Genomic DNA, 13113 nt, shown 5'->3' with positions numbered 1-13113 from the left:
AAGGAGCAAGCAGTTTTTAATTTCATGGCTGCAGTCACCATCTGGAGTGATTTTGGAGCCCAAGAAAATAAAGTCTGTTACTTTTTCCATTGTTTCCCATCTATTTGCCACAAAGTCATGGGACCGGATACCATGACCTTCATTTTTTGAACATTGAGTTTTAAGCCAGCTTTTTCACTGTCCTCTTTCACCTTCATCAAGAGGCTCAGCCCTAACCATGTGTTAACTTAGCTAATCCCTACCACAATCCTATGACATAGTCTCTACTCTTATACCCGTTTTACAGAAAAGAAAGTTGAGCCAAGAGAAATTAGGCAAGCACTTAGTCATGGAGCTGGATTTAAATCCAAACCATGTAGCCCAGAGTTAATGCTATTATTGTAGTTTTCACTGTGATAATCTGCCCAAGGGCGGGCTGGCGGGGGGAGTGTGTGTAGGGAGACTTGAGGGCATTCTCTTGAGGAAAAAGGATTAAAGAGCCTCAGCTCCAACCTGGTCCCATTAGCCTAAACATTGTTCTCTGATGTCTTCTGCAAAGTTTTGCATACATTTTCCACTTTTTCCCTCTGCCCATTTCTAAATATTATTAGAATGGGTTAAAAATGTAACATGTAGCATATAAAAACAATAACGTCCTCATGCCTGCTTACTCTGGCAGGAAAACTTGCCTATTAGGACAAATCAAGGGACGTACAGTTTCAACAGGGAAGAGATGTTAGCTGGCAGAGAAGGGGAAAGACAATAGGAACAAAGCAGCAGCTGACAAGGTGGGGAGTCACCTAATGTATGCCACGTGCAGAGCAGGTTCTGGGCAAGTGTCAGGGGAAAGCGGAGGAGGGGGAGCGGGGACAAGGAGGAAGGGGACTGAGGAAGGCATGAAAGGCAGACAGGGTCACAGGAGGGCTGCATGACCATGAGAAGCACATGCAGTGCAGGTCGGGGCACAGCAAGGGTGCCCATATGGTCAGGGGCTCCACATTCACAAAGACCTTCCTCGAACCTACCTCTCAGGTGAGAGATCAGATCATGTAAGAGTGCCATTTTTGTGGATCAAAAATAGTTAGATGCTGGCAATTTCATACCATTCAATTCATACATAGAGTCCTAGAGTCACACTGACAAAACTGAAAAAAGTCTTAATCACAAAATGTAAAATACAACTTTTCACCCTTATTTCATTGCTTCTCCCCCTTTCTTCCCCCTTTCTGTTCTTTCTCTCCCCTCACTCACTCAGGCCCCCCGTCCCTTCTTCATGTCCTCTCCATGTTGTCCCTCCTTTTTTCACTTAAAACTATATTTAGTGTCTGGTGTCAGGACTCCCCTTGAGGTTCAGTGATTAAGAATCCACCTTCCAATGCAGGGGTCATGGGTTCGATCACTGGTCGGGGAACTAAGAGCCCACATGCCTCGGGGCAACTAAGCCTGCTTGGCGCAACTACCAAACCCACGCACCGCAACTAGAGAAGCCTACATGCCACGATGAAGATCCAGCACGGCCAAAACAAATAAATAACTTAAAATTTAAAAAAAATTATATTAAAAAACCAACAGCCCTGTATTCAGCGTCTAATGACCATTGCAGGTCTCAAGAGAAAGAGTCAAACGGCCGAGCGCACACACATACACATATGGTGTATATGTTCCCGAGGAAGGAGGAAGGGCGTCTTCTCCTGGCGGCTGAGCTGGCAGGACACCTGGACAAGAGCCACGGTGGCCCTCACTGCCAGCGCTAGCTGGCAGCACGAAGGTCACGTGGCCAGGCCTTAGCTCAGCCCAGCAGGAGAGGAAAGGGACACCAGGGGTGAGCAGGCCACACTGGCCACTCGGGCCCGGGGTGCTTGATAAAAACAAAAACGTCTAAGGCTGTGATACCCTTTGTGCTGTCTGACTGCCTACCTGGAAGTCAGGTGCTCAGAGGCACAGGAAACAAATGGTTCAGAAGGCAGGGCGTGTGCCTTCCGGTCAGGAGCGTGGGCACCCTGGCTCTACCGCTCTCTGGCTGCAGGACTGTGGGCAAGGTTTCCCATCAAAGGCCCACGTCTTTACCTGTAAAGGGAGAGACGCCCGCAGGACAGTCTCAGGGGGTGTGGAGACCAGGCTGTACAAAACATGCAGGGTGACTGTAGAATCTGAAATTGCTTTCCCCAGAGATTTAAAAATCTGCCCAAGGGAGATCAGATGTAGACTGAACTGCATGACTTGGCCTGTCTCTTGAGGAAGTCACCTTAATCCTCTGATCTCTCTTTGGGCTGAAATCCCACAGTCCTCCGTCCCAATGCCTGGGCCATGTGAAAAAGGGGAAACCGAGTCACAGACACCAAACCCCTTTTCTGTGACACCTTGATTTAAAACTATAAAATTACTTTTTTTTTTTTGTCAGTCTCAAAGTCACGCTCTTAGGCATTCTGCCAGCCAGCAAGATGACAGTTTTCCTTCAGAGGGCCCCAATTTTCACTGTGTGACTTAGAACCTGGGAAAAAGGCAAAACAATAAACCATCTGTGAGGCTTTCAGACAGTGCCATTTGTGAGAAGTGCTTTTTACATCTTGGTAGGACTCTGCATTAAGCTGGCATTAATTAATTGCTACATTAAAGGGAAGCACCTTTAACATTTCAATGACATAATCATATGCAATTACGATCATATAAAGGAACACTTTATAATTAACGATGCCGCCACTTCCTGAAATGTGTAATCCTTCTGTCTTGAATTCCAAAGAGGTTGGCAGGAGGAAGGCACTAAAGATAGTTCAGGAACTAATATTTAAATCAGTTTTTAATTCACCTTTCAACATGAATAGTAAAACCGGAACAAAAGCTTACCCTTATTAGGACTCCAAATCTTTATGTCTATGAGGCTAAATATTCAGCAACAATAGCTCCACACAGAAACGGTCAACAATTACAGGCCTGAAATGATTACCCCTCAAGAGCAATAATTTTGCCCCAGCAGTCACATCAATTGCTTTTCCAGAAACGCATTACAGCTCACTCCGACTGTCCAGGCTTTGGAAACTATGCTGTGTTATCATTAATAGAGCACTCTGACTTATTTCCGGGACTTAAACATGAGAATGGTTTTGCTTTTAATTAGGGAGGTTTCCCATGAAGTCGTGATCCCTGAGTACCAAGCATTATTCTAAGTGTTCCACATGTGTTTGCTTGTTTAGTTCTGCACAGAGTCCTGAGCCCACACTATTTGAGCCCCATTTTATAAATGAGGACAGCAGGCACCCAAATGTTAAATAGCTTGCCCCAGGTACCATCCCCTCCCCACCCTGGAAAAGCCTGTTTGAGTGATTCACAAACCAGACCGGATAAACAGACTTTCTCGATTGTCACATTCATTCTGTCACTCTACCTGTGATGGAGGCCACAGAACCTCCCTGCACCTAATTTCTGTTGTGAGCAAATTTTTGCAGCAACCACCAAAGAAAACACAGAGGCAACAAAATTTGACCCACGGTCACACCTAAACGGTAGACCTCCCTGGTGGCTAAGTGATAAAGAACTCGCCTGCCAATGCAGGAGATGCAGGTTCAATCCCTGGGTCGGAAAGGTCCCTTCGAGAAGGAATGACAACCCACTCCAGTATTCTTGCCTGGAAATCCCATGGACAAAGGAGCCTGGCAGGCTACATTCCATGGGGTCGAGAAAGAGTTGTACACAACTCATCAGACTAAACAACAAAAACACCATCACCTAAAGGGCTGCCAGAAAAAAAATCCCTACAGCCCAGCCTTTCTTAAACAGCAACCAAACTTGCATCAACAGCCCCTATCTGATGCCCTTCATGGTACACTCCCTGGAGAAGGAAATGGCAACCCACTCCAATATTCCTGCCTGGAAAATCCCATGGACAGAGGAGCCTGGTGGGCTACTACTGCACTGGGTCACAAAGAGTTGGACATGACTGAGCACGCACATGCGCGCACACACACACTGTACACTATTTTCCGCTGTCCTCAGGGGACTGTGAGGGTCGCTCCCTCCCCGTGACAGCCTCCCGAAACGGCCGAGGTTTACCTTGTCATAATAGTATCGCAGGGCTCTGCTCAGCTTGTCATAGTTCATGTTTGTTTTGTTTTTCCGGAGTCCCCACAGCTTGGCCACTTCTTCTGCTTTGAGGAGCTTGAATTCACCATCGTTGGAAGTCCAGCAGATCAGGTGCTCATGTTTCTGGTCCAGCAGTAACTGCAACAGGAACTGCCACAGCGTGATTGCACTCTCCATACCTGGGGAGGGAGGGCCGCGTCAGTGCAGCTGCCAAGGCTGGGGAGGGGGCCACCTCAGCACCACCCCCGACCCCAGCGAACCTCAAGTGCCTTCATTTCCATCCCAACCGGCCACTCTGAATCATATCTGGCTGCATGTCTGCAAAACAGCCACGACTCAGAAATACAGGGAAGCCCTGTGACCCTGGTATTTGCCACACACATCCCCACAGGGGACAGGGTTACACTGGGAATGATATGAAAAAAATGATTAACAGATTGCCCCTTCCTGGAATCAGTCCTCATACAAATGATTGCCCATACAATGCACATGGTGTCTGGACCCATTCATCCTATCAGCTCCCTCGCTGGTCAGCCTCTAGGCTGTTACCTGGATGAAACACTGGAGCCGCTAAGTGTGGTTACGTAGGGGCCAGGGGTATGCCAATAGGTGTGACTGCATGAGGAGCTTCTTTCTGTATTCCCAGTGCTCTGATAACGCAGCCCAATGCCCGACTGATACATGCTTAAAGACCCGAGGAATTGTCTCTTTCTCAGGCACTTGTCACGTTGCAGATAGAAACACCTTTTGTGGGACTTCCCTGGTGGTCTTAGATTCTGTGCTCCCAGTGCAGGAGGTCTGGGTTCAATCCCCGGTCAGGGAACTAGATCTCACCTGCCACAGCTAAGAGTTCGCATGCCACAACTAAAGATCCCACAGGTGGTAAATAAGACCCCACACAGCACCCCCCCAAAAAAACCCACCATTGTCACAAGCACAGAGATGGGAAATGCATTCTTTTCTTCACTATGAGAAAGAAGCCTATAAAATGTTATCTTTTCCCCTTGACTCTGTTGAGGACTTTGTAAATGCTGTTCCTTCTGACTAAAATGCTGTTCCTCAGCTTTGGAGCTTGGTGAAATCCTACTCATCCATCACTACCCAGTTCATATGGGACCTTCTCAAGGAAATTTTTCCCCTCTCCCAGGCATTTCCCAACTTCAGACATTTGAAGACTTTCATGGCAATGGATACTGACTGTAAAAATAACAACAATGCCCATTTGTCTCATCAACAATTGCACATTAGGAAAGGAGAGGCGGTTAGGCTGGTCTCAAGAGCTTCATCATAGCTCAACCCTCATGACTGGACACGTGAAGTGCCCTGGGTTTTGATCTGGGAAAGATGCTGGAATGAGGAAGCCCAGGATGGCCAGAGGGTGGAAAACTGGCTTCTGGCACACACAGAAGCTTTGAAGGCCAGTTGTGAGGTGGGGACAAAGCCAGAGAGAAGTAGGGATCATGCCGTGATGCAAAGAGGAAACACTGAAGCCCCAGGAGGCAGCCAGGGTGACAGGAACAAGGGAGCGGTGAGAAACACACGACTCGGGAGACCCAGAAGCCAGAGTAACAGCCTTAGGGACACTTATCTGTACCAATATTTTTGTCAGTTCCACACCTCCTCGCTTGCATTTCTCTTAAAGGGGCAGCTTTCAGACTGACGAATCATTTTTTTCCCTTTCCACACGGGGATCCATGTGAAAAATACCTAGCTTTCCAGTAAGTATTTATTTCCTTATTTCCTTTCATGTGTTCAGCCAAAAGAACACATTTTACTGTTTCTCTGAGCAACATGGGTTTCTCGGTTAAAGAGAAACAGAATAGCAATGTTCTTCAAATACCCATAGGGCATTTTTTATTCACGGCTCTTTAAAGGAGATATTCTTTTCAGAAATCAATCTTCACCACAATGGCCACTCAGTCCGTAAGACAATAAATCACCTCCTTGTTGGATCAAAACAGCCTTTTGTATCTCATGAGTCTCGTAAACACATACAGCAGCCCGCCAGCTCCAACTCCGAATATGAGCTTCTGATTATTTGAGGACGGACCACAACTTTTCCCCCATCATTGGCACTAAGAATTGCTAACAGTTGTCTCAAATTCTTCAGTGTTTTCTCACCCAAACCCTTCAGACAGTAAGCTTTCAAATATCTCTAAAATTTTAAAGTGGATGCTCGGAGGAACCTGCTCCAAAGGGTAGAAGGCTGCCAGTGGGTGTGGAGGTCTGGATGGAAGGGATTCCTGGGTCGGTGGCTCTAGCCACTCACACCTCCCCCATCTCTGATATGAGCCATAATGTTCAGATGGAACAGGAGGACAATGTAAACATCTCCATGTGTTTCACACTTAGTGCTTCTACCAACCAGGACTCCTCAGAGCTTCTTGTGCTTCCTGGAATCCCTTTCCATGGCATTCCAACCGTGTGTATTGGAGCCATGTGTCCCAGGCATAAACGATGAGGACCTACTGTACAGCAGACCGGATAAATGTTCTCAGTCTTTCACTTCTCCCTTTCAAGTGGCCAGGCAGCAGTGCCCAGAATGGGTAGAGTACTTTTCCCCCATCCCACTGATATTTGGGGATGGCCACGTTATTCCATTTGGCCAATGGAATGATGAGCAGAAATGGCGATGTGCCATTTCTCAGCTGAGGCCTAAGAGGCTTCCTATGTTTGCACTTTTCCTCTTGTGTTCCTGTTACTACTGTGAAGCTGTGGCGCAAAAATGAGACATGTGGAGCCAATCTGAGCTCGACCCAAAGCCTGGAGCCAAGTCCCACAAATCACAGTCTGAAGCAGTGTCCCTGAGGTCAACCAATGAGAAAAATAAATGTTGCTGTATACCAGTGACTCTCAGTCTGTTTGTTATGCAGTATTATAGCAGCAAGAGCTGACTATTACAATGTCTTAGTCTAAAAAAACTCTCTTTGCTGGGGTATGATATCTTTACACTGTAAACTTACATTTATAATCATGAGGTATGTCTAGGCATGAAAAAGCATGTTATGCAGGGGGATTGGCCAATCCTGTCTTTACTCTGAGGGTTACAAGTGGGCCACATAAATGACCATGGGTGCTATGGCATGGCCTACAGCAAAGGTAAAAGGAGGAAAGAGGGAAAGAAAGGGGAGATACAAGAGAGGAAAGTGAAAGGGCAGAGGAGCACAGGGTAAGGACAAGGACACCCTCATCAGGGCCCTGCCAGATTTCCAGAACTGATGAGCTGGGCCAAGGAGAGGCACAAGCTGAGCGCCAGGAATCACAGAGCTGCCCCCCACACACACTCAGAGCTTTGGTGAGGCTGGGTGGGTTGAGGAATGTCCCCTTCCTCCCCCGTCACTCTCCCACATGGAGGTGTCGGACCCAGGCTACCGCTGAGGGTGGGAGGATTCCTCAGAGGGTTGATGCGAGTGGCAGGGCTACACTGGAGGTGACTAAGCCATCTAGCCACTCCTGCCTAAAGCACGACAAACCCGCCTCTGACAGCCCCATTCTCCTTCTCCAGCCCTTCAGCCACTCCATGCCGGTGGATCCGCCAGCTTCACTGAATGTGCCGTCACACAAGTCTTTGCTGTGAGAAATCCAGCCACACATGCCTCAGAGATGAGTCTCAAAAACATTGCCAAACGAGCTTATCACATCTATAAACATCTGTCACCCACTTCTACACTTGGCAGAAGTCACGCTGGGAGGCAGTGGGCCCCCCACGGCCACTGTGGACTCCACCCTTGCCACCCTCTCTGGTGATGGAAGTGGCTGAGTATATGCGGGGCAGTGGGCACACGGTAGGGCTTGGGGTGGGCGGGTCAGCAACTGATCTCACCACTGTGGTTCCCACCACTAAGATGCTCAGCGTTTCCTTGATTTTAGTTCCAACCTTAGTAACTATGATTCAGTGTCATCATTTACACAAGTGTTTTCACACACAGTCATGCTTCACACCTTTGCCAGCCACAAACTTTGCCCCCTCAAGGACACAGGCAAAGGAAAGAGTCTAACACATGACTGGGGAACACACTCTCCCCCCAACCACCAACACATATTAGCAAAATTAATATACCTCTCACCAAAAAAAAAATTATTTTTAGTGTTTTTAAAAATAATTAATTCCTTGATGCCTAGAATCCTTAATAAAGTCCTATGTCTTAACATGAAGGTACAATCAAGTCCAGTGTATCTGGCTGCCATTATGAAGAATGTATGTAATTCAGGCAGCATCCTGTGGCTCTTACTAAATAAAAAGTTCAAGAAGGGACTGATACTTGACATTTATGTTTGATACATTATTATACAAGCGGGGGTCTGCTTTAACGTAATATGTCTCATCAGCCTAGCCTCATTTAGCTGACTTCCCACAACTCTCCACTTAAAATATGTAGAATACATGAAAGAAATGCTAATGCTATAATTTTCTTTAAAAAAAATTTCCCAAATCAAACTTTAAGCTGAGTAGAAAATGTTACTCTTCCTCCCCTGCCCCATGCCTTATTTTGAATGGATAAAATTTTATCAGGTAGGATAATGCCATTCTTTTCTTTTTCCAAGAGTTGATAAAATGTAATGTTTAACATGAACACACAATCCTTAGAAATCTTAAAATCTCATAAAATAATTTGATAGCTGCAAAATCATTGATGGTTTTTAAATTATTTTTAATTTCACAGAAAGCACATGATTCTATTCTCATTTTTCTTTTTCCTCTTTTTTCAAGGTTAAATTTTTATTGATTGAAAGAGTCTTTAAATTTTACAGTGCTCATAATGCCATGCTTAATGTGAACATTAAGCACTGCACTTTTATGTTTAGGAGGATCCACTGTGAAAGCATCACTGCTCTTGCAGGAAGAGGTGCCCTCCGTATCAGGTCCTCTCTGTACCATCCCTGACCGCATCTCGACCCTGCCGCCCACTGCAGATGGTTTCTCTCTCAGCACTTCTACTGGAACTAACCCAAGACCATGGTCACAGCAGCTGACAAGGCCTCTTCCAGGCCTCTCCAGAGAACAGAGCTACCTGCTATTTGCCCCAGCTGTTCCTTCTCCTTTGTAATTTATAGCCTAGATATTGCCATGGTGGAGGATAGTTAGATCATTTAAATCAGTTTGTCAAATCTGAATAATACACATCCCTCCTTTGGAAGGAGCAGGAGGCAAAAAATTAATAGGTCTTCATGTGGGCAAATCATCTTCACTAAATATCTTATTATAGTCTGCCTTCAATATTAAGAAGAAAAATGGATATAAGTGCCTCAAGGTTTATAGTTCTTATACAACCAGCTGATCGCTCCCACCCTATGCAAATTAACAATTAATCTTACATATGACACAGGATACTTGGTTGAGAGACAACCAACACAGAAGTTATAGCCATGTAAGGTATTTTGAGTAAGATGTGTTTATACAATTATACCCTACAAAGAGGAGAGAGACTCAATTCTCTCTCTACCTTTTTCAATTTTTTTTGAGTATCCATTTTATGCCAAGACACTCTCTGGGTATTTGGGGCACATCAGAGACAAAGGAGATGAAGATCTCTGTCTTCATGAATCTTACATTCTAATGGGAGAAGACAGGCCAAAAACAACAAACATATGACTATTACAACACAATATTTTGGAAAAACAGTGTTACAGGGAAAGGCAACCAGAGCAGGTTAAGGAGGTGGGAGCCTGGGGTGTGTGAGCAGAAGGTCATGGAAGGCCTGATTGAGAAGCTAAGAACTGAGAAATACCTTTGTTAAAAAATAATTTTCAAAATGGGTTAAAATCGTGGCTCTCCTACAGATATAAAATGAAGACATGTTAAAGATTTTATTTTACTCATTAGTCAACCAGGGAACTTGGCAGGTGTTCTAACAAGTTCAAAAAAGAATCTGAATAATAAAGGCATTTATAAATTAGGAATACTGAAATGAATGCACAAACAGGGGTGACAGGGGAGTCAACTGAACTCTACAAGACAGGAGAGAATTTGCATACCTACAGACAACAATTATTTTTGTTATCAGCTATCTCTAATTAGTAGATTGTAAAATACCTTCCATAAAACCAGAATCACATCCTCCAGAGGAGATCAGAGTCTAGACAATGCACAGTTTTTTGTGGAAGCATAATTATTTTCTACAACTTGCAGCAGATGAGAGGGTGAACTGCTTCTGTCTACTTAGAAGGCTACACAGTGAGGAAGAGCAGATTCAGAGCCAGACTATCTGGGTTCAAATCTAAGTACCAGTCCTATTTGGCTGTGGGACTTTGGTTAAGTTACTTAACCTTTCTGTGCCTCAATGACCTCATAAGGAAAATGGAGATGATGATGATAAAAGTGTCTCCCTTATAGGGCTGTTGCAAGGATTACATGAGTTACTAAGAACGCACTTGAACTACACTTGGTACATAGTGTTATTCCAAAGTTTACTATTATTTTTTAAGCAACAGACACTTCTTCATAAATCATGTTGTGAGGATATTTGGCCTTCACCTAGCTCAAAGGCATCATTTAGATACTATATCCATCTTGGTTCTTTGTTCATTAGGCAATGATTCCACAATAGGCACTGATATCCAGGAAGAATCTTCCAGCTCTTTGGTGACTGTTGTTTATAAGGTGACGGAGAAGGCAATGGCACCCCACTCCAGTACTCTTGCCTGGAGAATCTCATGGACGGAGGAGGCTGGTGGGCTGCAGTCCATGGGGTCGCTAGGGGTCGAACAGAACTGAGAGACTTCACTTTCACTTTTCACTTTCATGCATTGGAGAAGGAAATGGCAACCCACTCCAGTGTTCTTGCCTGGAGAATCCCAGGGACGGGGCAGCCTAGTGGGCTGCCATCTATGGGGTGTCCCAGATTCGGACACGACTGAAGTGACTTAGCAGCAGCAGCAGCAGAATATGTTTATGTGGGTTTTTAAAAAGACTATCATCAAAAGATGAAAAAACATCAACAGATACACACTACTATATATAAAATAAATAACAAAGACCTACTTTATAGCACAGGGAACTATATTCACTATCTTGTAATAATCTATAATGGAAAAGAATCTGAAAAAGAATATATATATAATGAATCACATTGTTGTGCACCTGAAACTAACACATTATTAATCAACTATATGTCAATATTTTTAAAAGTCAAAAAACAGATTTTCAAAACTTCTGGCAGAAAACTCAGATCCCTGAACACTTGTCTGCTGCCTTCAGCTTAAGAAACCCTGGTGTAAAATGCTTATCCTGAAGCTTCCAAGTTGTTTCTCTAGCAAAGACAGCCCTTGGGTGTTCACACCTCCCTTGGGACTAGTTCTGCCTTGATCTATCTTGTGCCCCTGGAGCAGGGAAGGGAGTTAAGGAGACAAGAACCATTGGCTCCAAAAGAGGTAGAAGAAGGGCTCTAAAACGACGATCCAAGGGACAGCCATGATGACACTGCCTGTGAAGACGGAGCCCAACTGGGGAGCATTCCCCGGGCTGCTCACGGTGGAGGTGGACCAAGCGTGAAAAGCTTGTCCGTGGCACAGAGAGGGAGGGAGGGACATTTAGGCAGACTCTGAGCAGTCACTTTCCACCCTCATTCTGTGTTTTCAACTCTTTTTGTCTTTAAAGAACACAAATAGTATCCTTGATTCACTCTTTCATCTGGAGGGAGTCTCAAAGAGAAGGAGGCTATAGACTGAATATACTGATCACTCTCGTCACCGATGGTGCCTCCCTCTGCCCACTTTGTCAAATAAATGAATGAGTAAGACTGAGGTTAGTACAGGCCTCAGTCTGTGCCCTTAACCACTGTTACACTGCCTCCCACCAAGAGCAAGGAACTCGCATCAGGATCAGGACTGGGAGCAGGCTACTGGAGAAGGCTTGCTAGAGGACTAAGCTTGAGCAGACCCTTGAACAAAAGGGTGCGCAAAATCTGAAAAGGGTGAGAGGATTTGATCAACACCCCTCCTTCAAAAGCGTAGAGCTAGAGTTCTGTTCAGAGGACCGCGCCCGTGATTTCTCCCCTTTCCTTGTTAACATTTAGCTTCTGTTGGGTCATAAAAACCAGGTTCTGGTACAGATGTATAATTCATGGAGTTGTGTCATCAGGAGAAAGTCTTGCCGTAGGAGAGCATTTGAAGTTCTAGGGGGTGGAAGGCAAGAAAAGATCACTCTTTCACCTTCAAAAAGAAAAAGGTAAGAGGAAAGAATAAGAGTACATCATGAGAAACGCTGGGCTGGATGAAGCACAAGCTGTAATCAAGATTGCCGGGAGAAATATCAATAACCTCAGATATGCAGATGACACCACCCTTATGGCAGAAAGTGAAGAAGAACTAAAGAGCTTCTTGATGAAAGTGAAAGAGGAGAGTGAAAAAGCTGGCTTAAAACTCAACATTCAGAAAACTAAAATCGTGTCATCTGGTCCCATCACTTCATGGCAAATAGATGGGGAAACAATGGAAACAGTGACAGACTTTATTTTGGGGGGCTCCAAAATCACTGCAGATGGTGACTATGGCCATGAAATTAAAAGACATTTGCTCCTTAGAAGAAAAGTTATGACCAACCTAGACAGCACATTAAAAAGCAGAGACATTACTTTGCCAACAAAGGTCCATCTAGTCAAAGCTATGGTTTTTCCAGTAGTCATGTATGGATGCGAGAGTTGGACTATAAGGAAACCTGAGCGCCAAAGAATTGATGCTTTTGAACTGTGGTGTTGGAGAAGACTCTTGAGAGTCCCCTTGGACTGCAGGGAGATCCAACCAGTCCATTCTGAAGGAGATCAATCCTGAATTTCATTGTAAGGACTGACGCTGAAGCTGAAATTCCAATACTTTGGCCACCTGATGCGAAGAACTGACACATTTGAAAAGACCCTGATGCTGGGAAAGATAGAAGGCGGGAGGAGAAGGGTATGAGAGAGGATGAGATGGTTGGATGGCATCACCGACTCTATGGACATGAGTTTGAGTAAACTCCAGGAGTCGGTGATGAACAAGGAGACCTGGCGTGCTGCAGTCCCTGGGGTTGCAAAGAGTTGGACACAACTAAGCAACTGAACTGAAATAAAAAGGAGAGAG

General features: G+C 45.1%; 1 protein-coding gene across 8 annotated transcripts in view; it reads right to left on the bottom strand.

The window, feature by feature from the left end:
• ELK3 (ETS transcription factor ELK3) overlaps positions 1-13113 on the bottom strand; it is a 177031-nt gene that overhangs the window by 37633 nt on the left and 126285 nt on the right. For all 8 annotated transcript variants that reach the window (XM_086400800.1, XM_086400807.1, XM_086400801.1 and 5 more), the window contains exon 2: positions 4027-4235. In XM_086400800.1, coding sequence (XP_086256926.1) covers positions 4027-4235 — 209 coding nt within the window. The remainder of the gene's footprint in view (positions 1-4026; positions 4236-13113) is intronic.

Source organism: Bos grunniens, chromosome 5, assembly GCF_055505025.1.
Source record: "Bos grunniens cultivar Pamir isolate PY7600 chromosome 5, Bosgru_T2T1.0, whole genome shotgun sequence".
In the NCBI taxonomy this organism is placed as follows: domain Eukaryota; kingdom Metazoa; phylum Chordata; class Mammalia; order Artiodactyla; family Bovidae; genus Bos; species Bos grunniens.
Note: the sequence above shows the minus strand (reverse complement) of the source record. Positions and strands in the feature narration are given on the sequence as shown.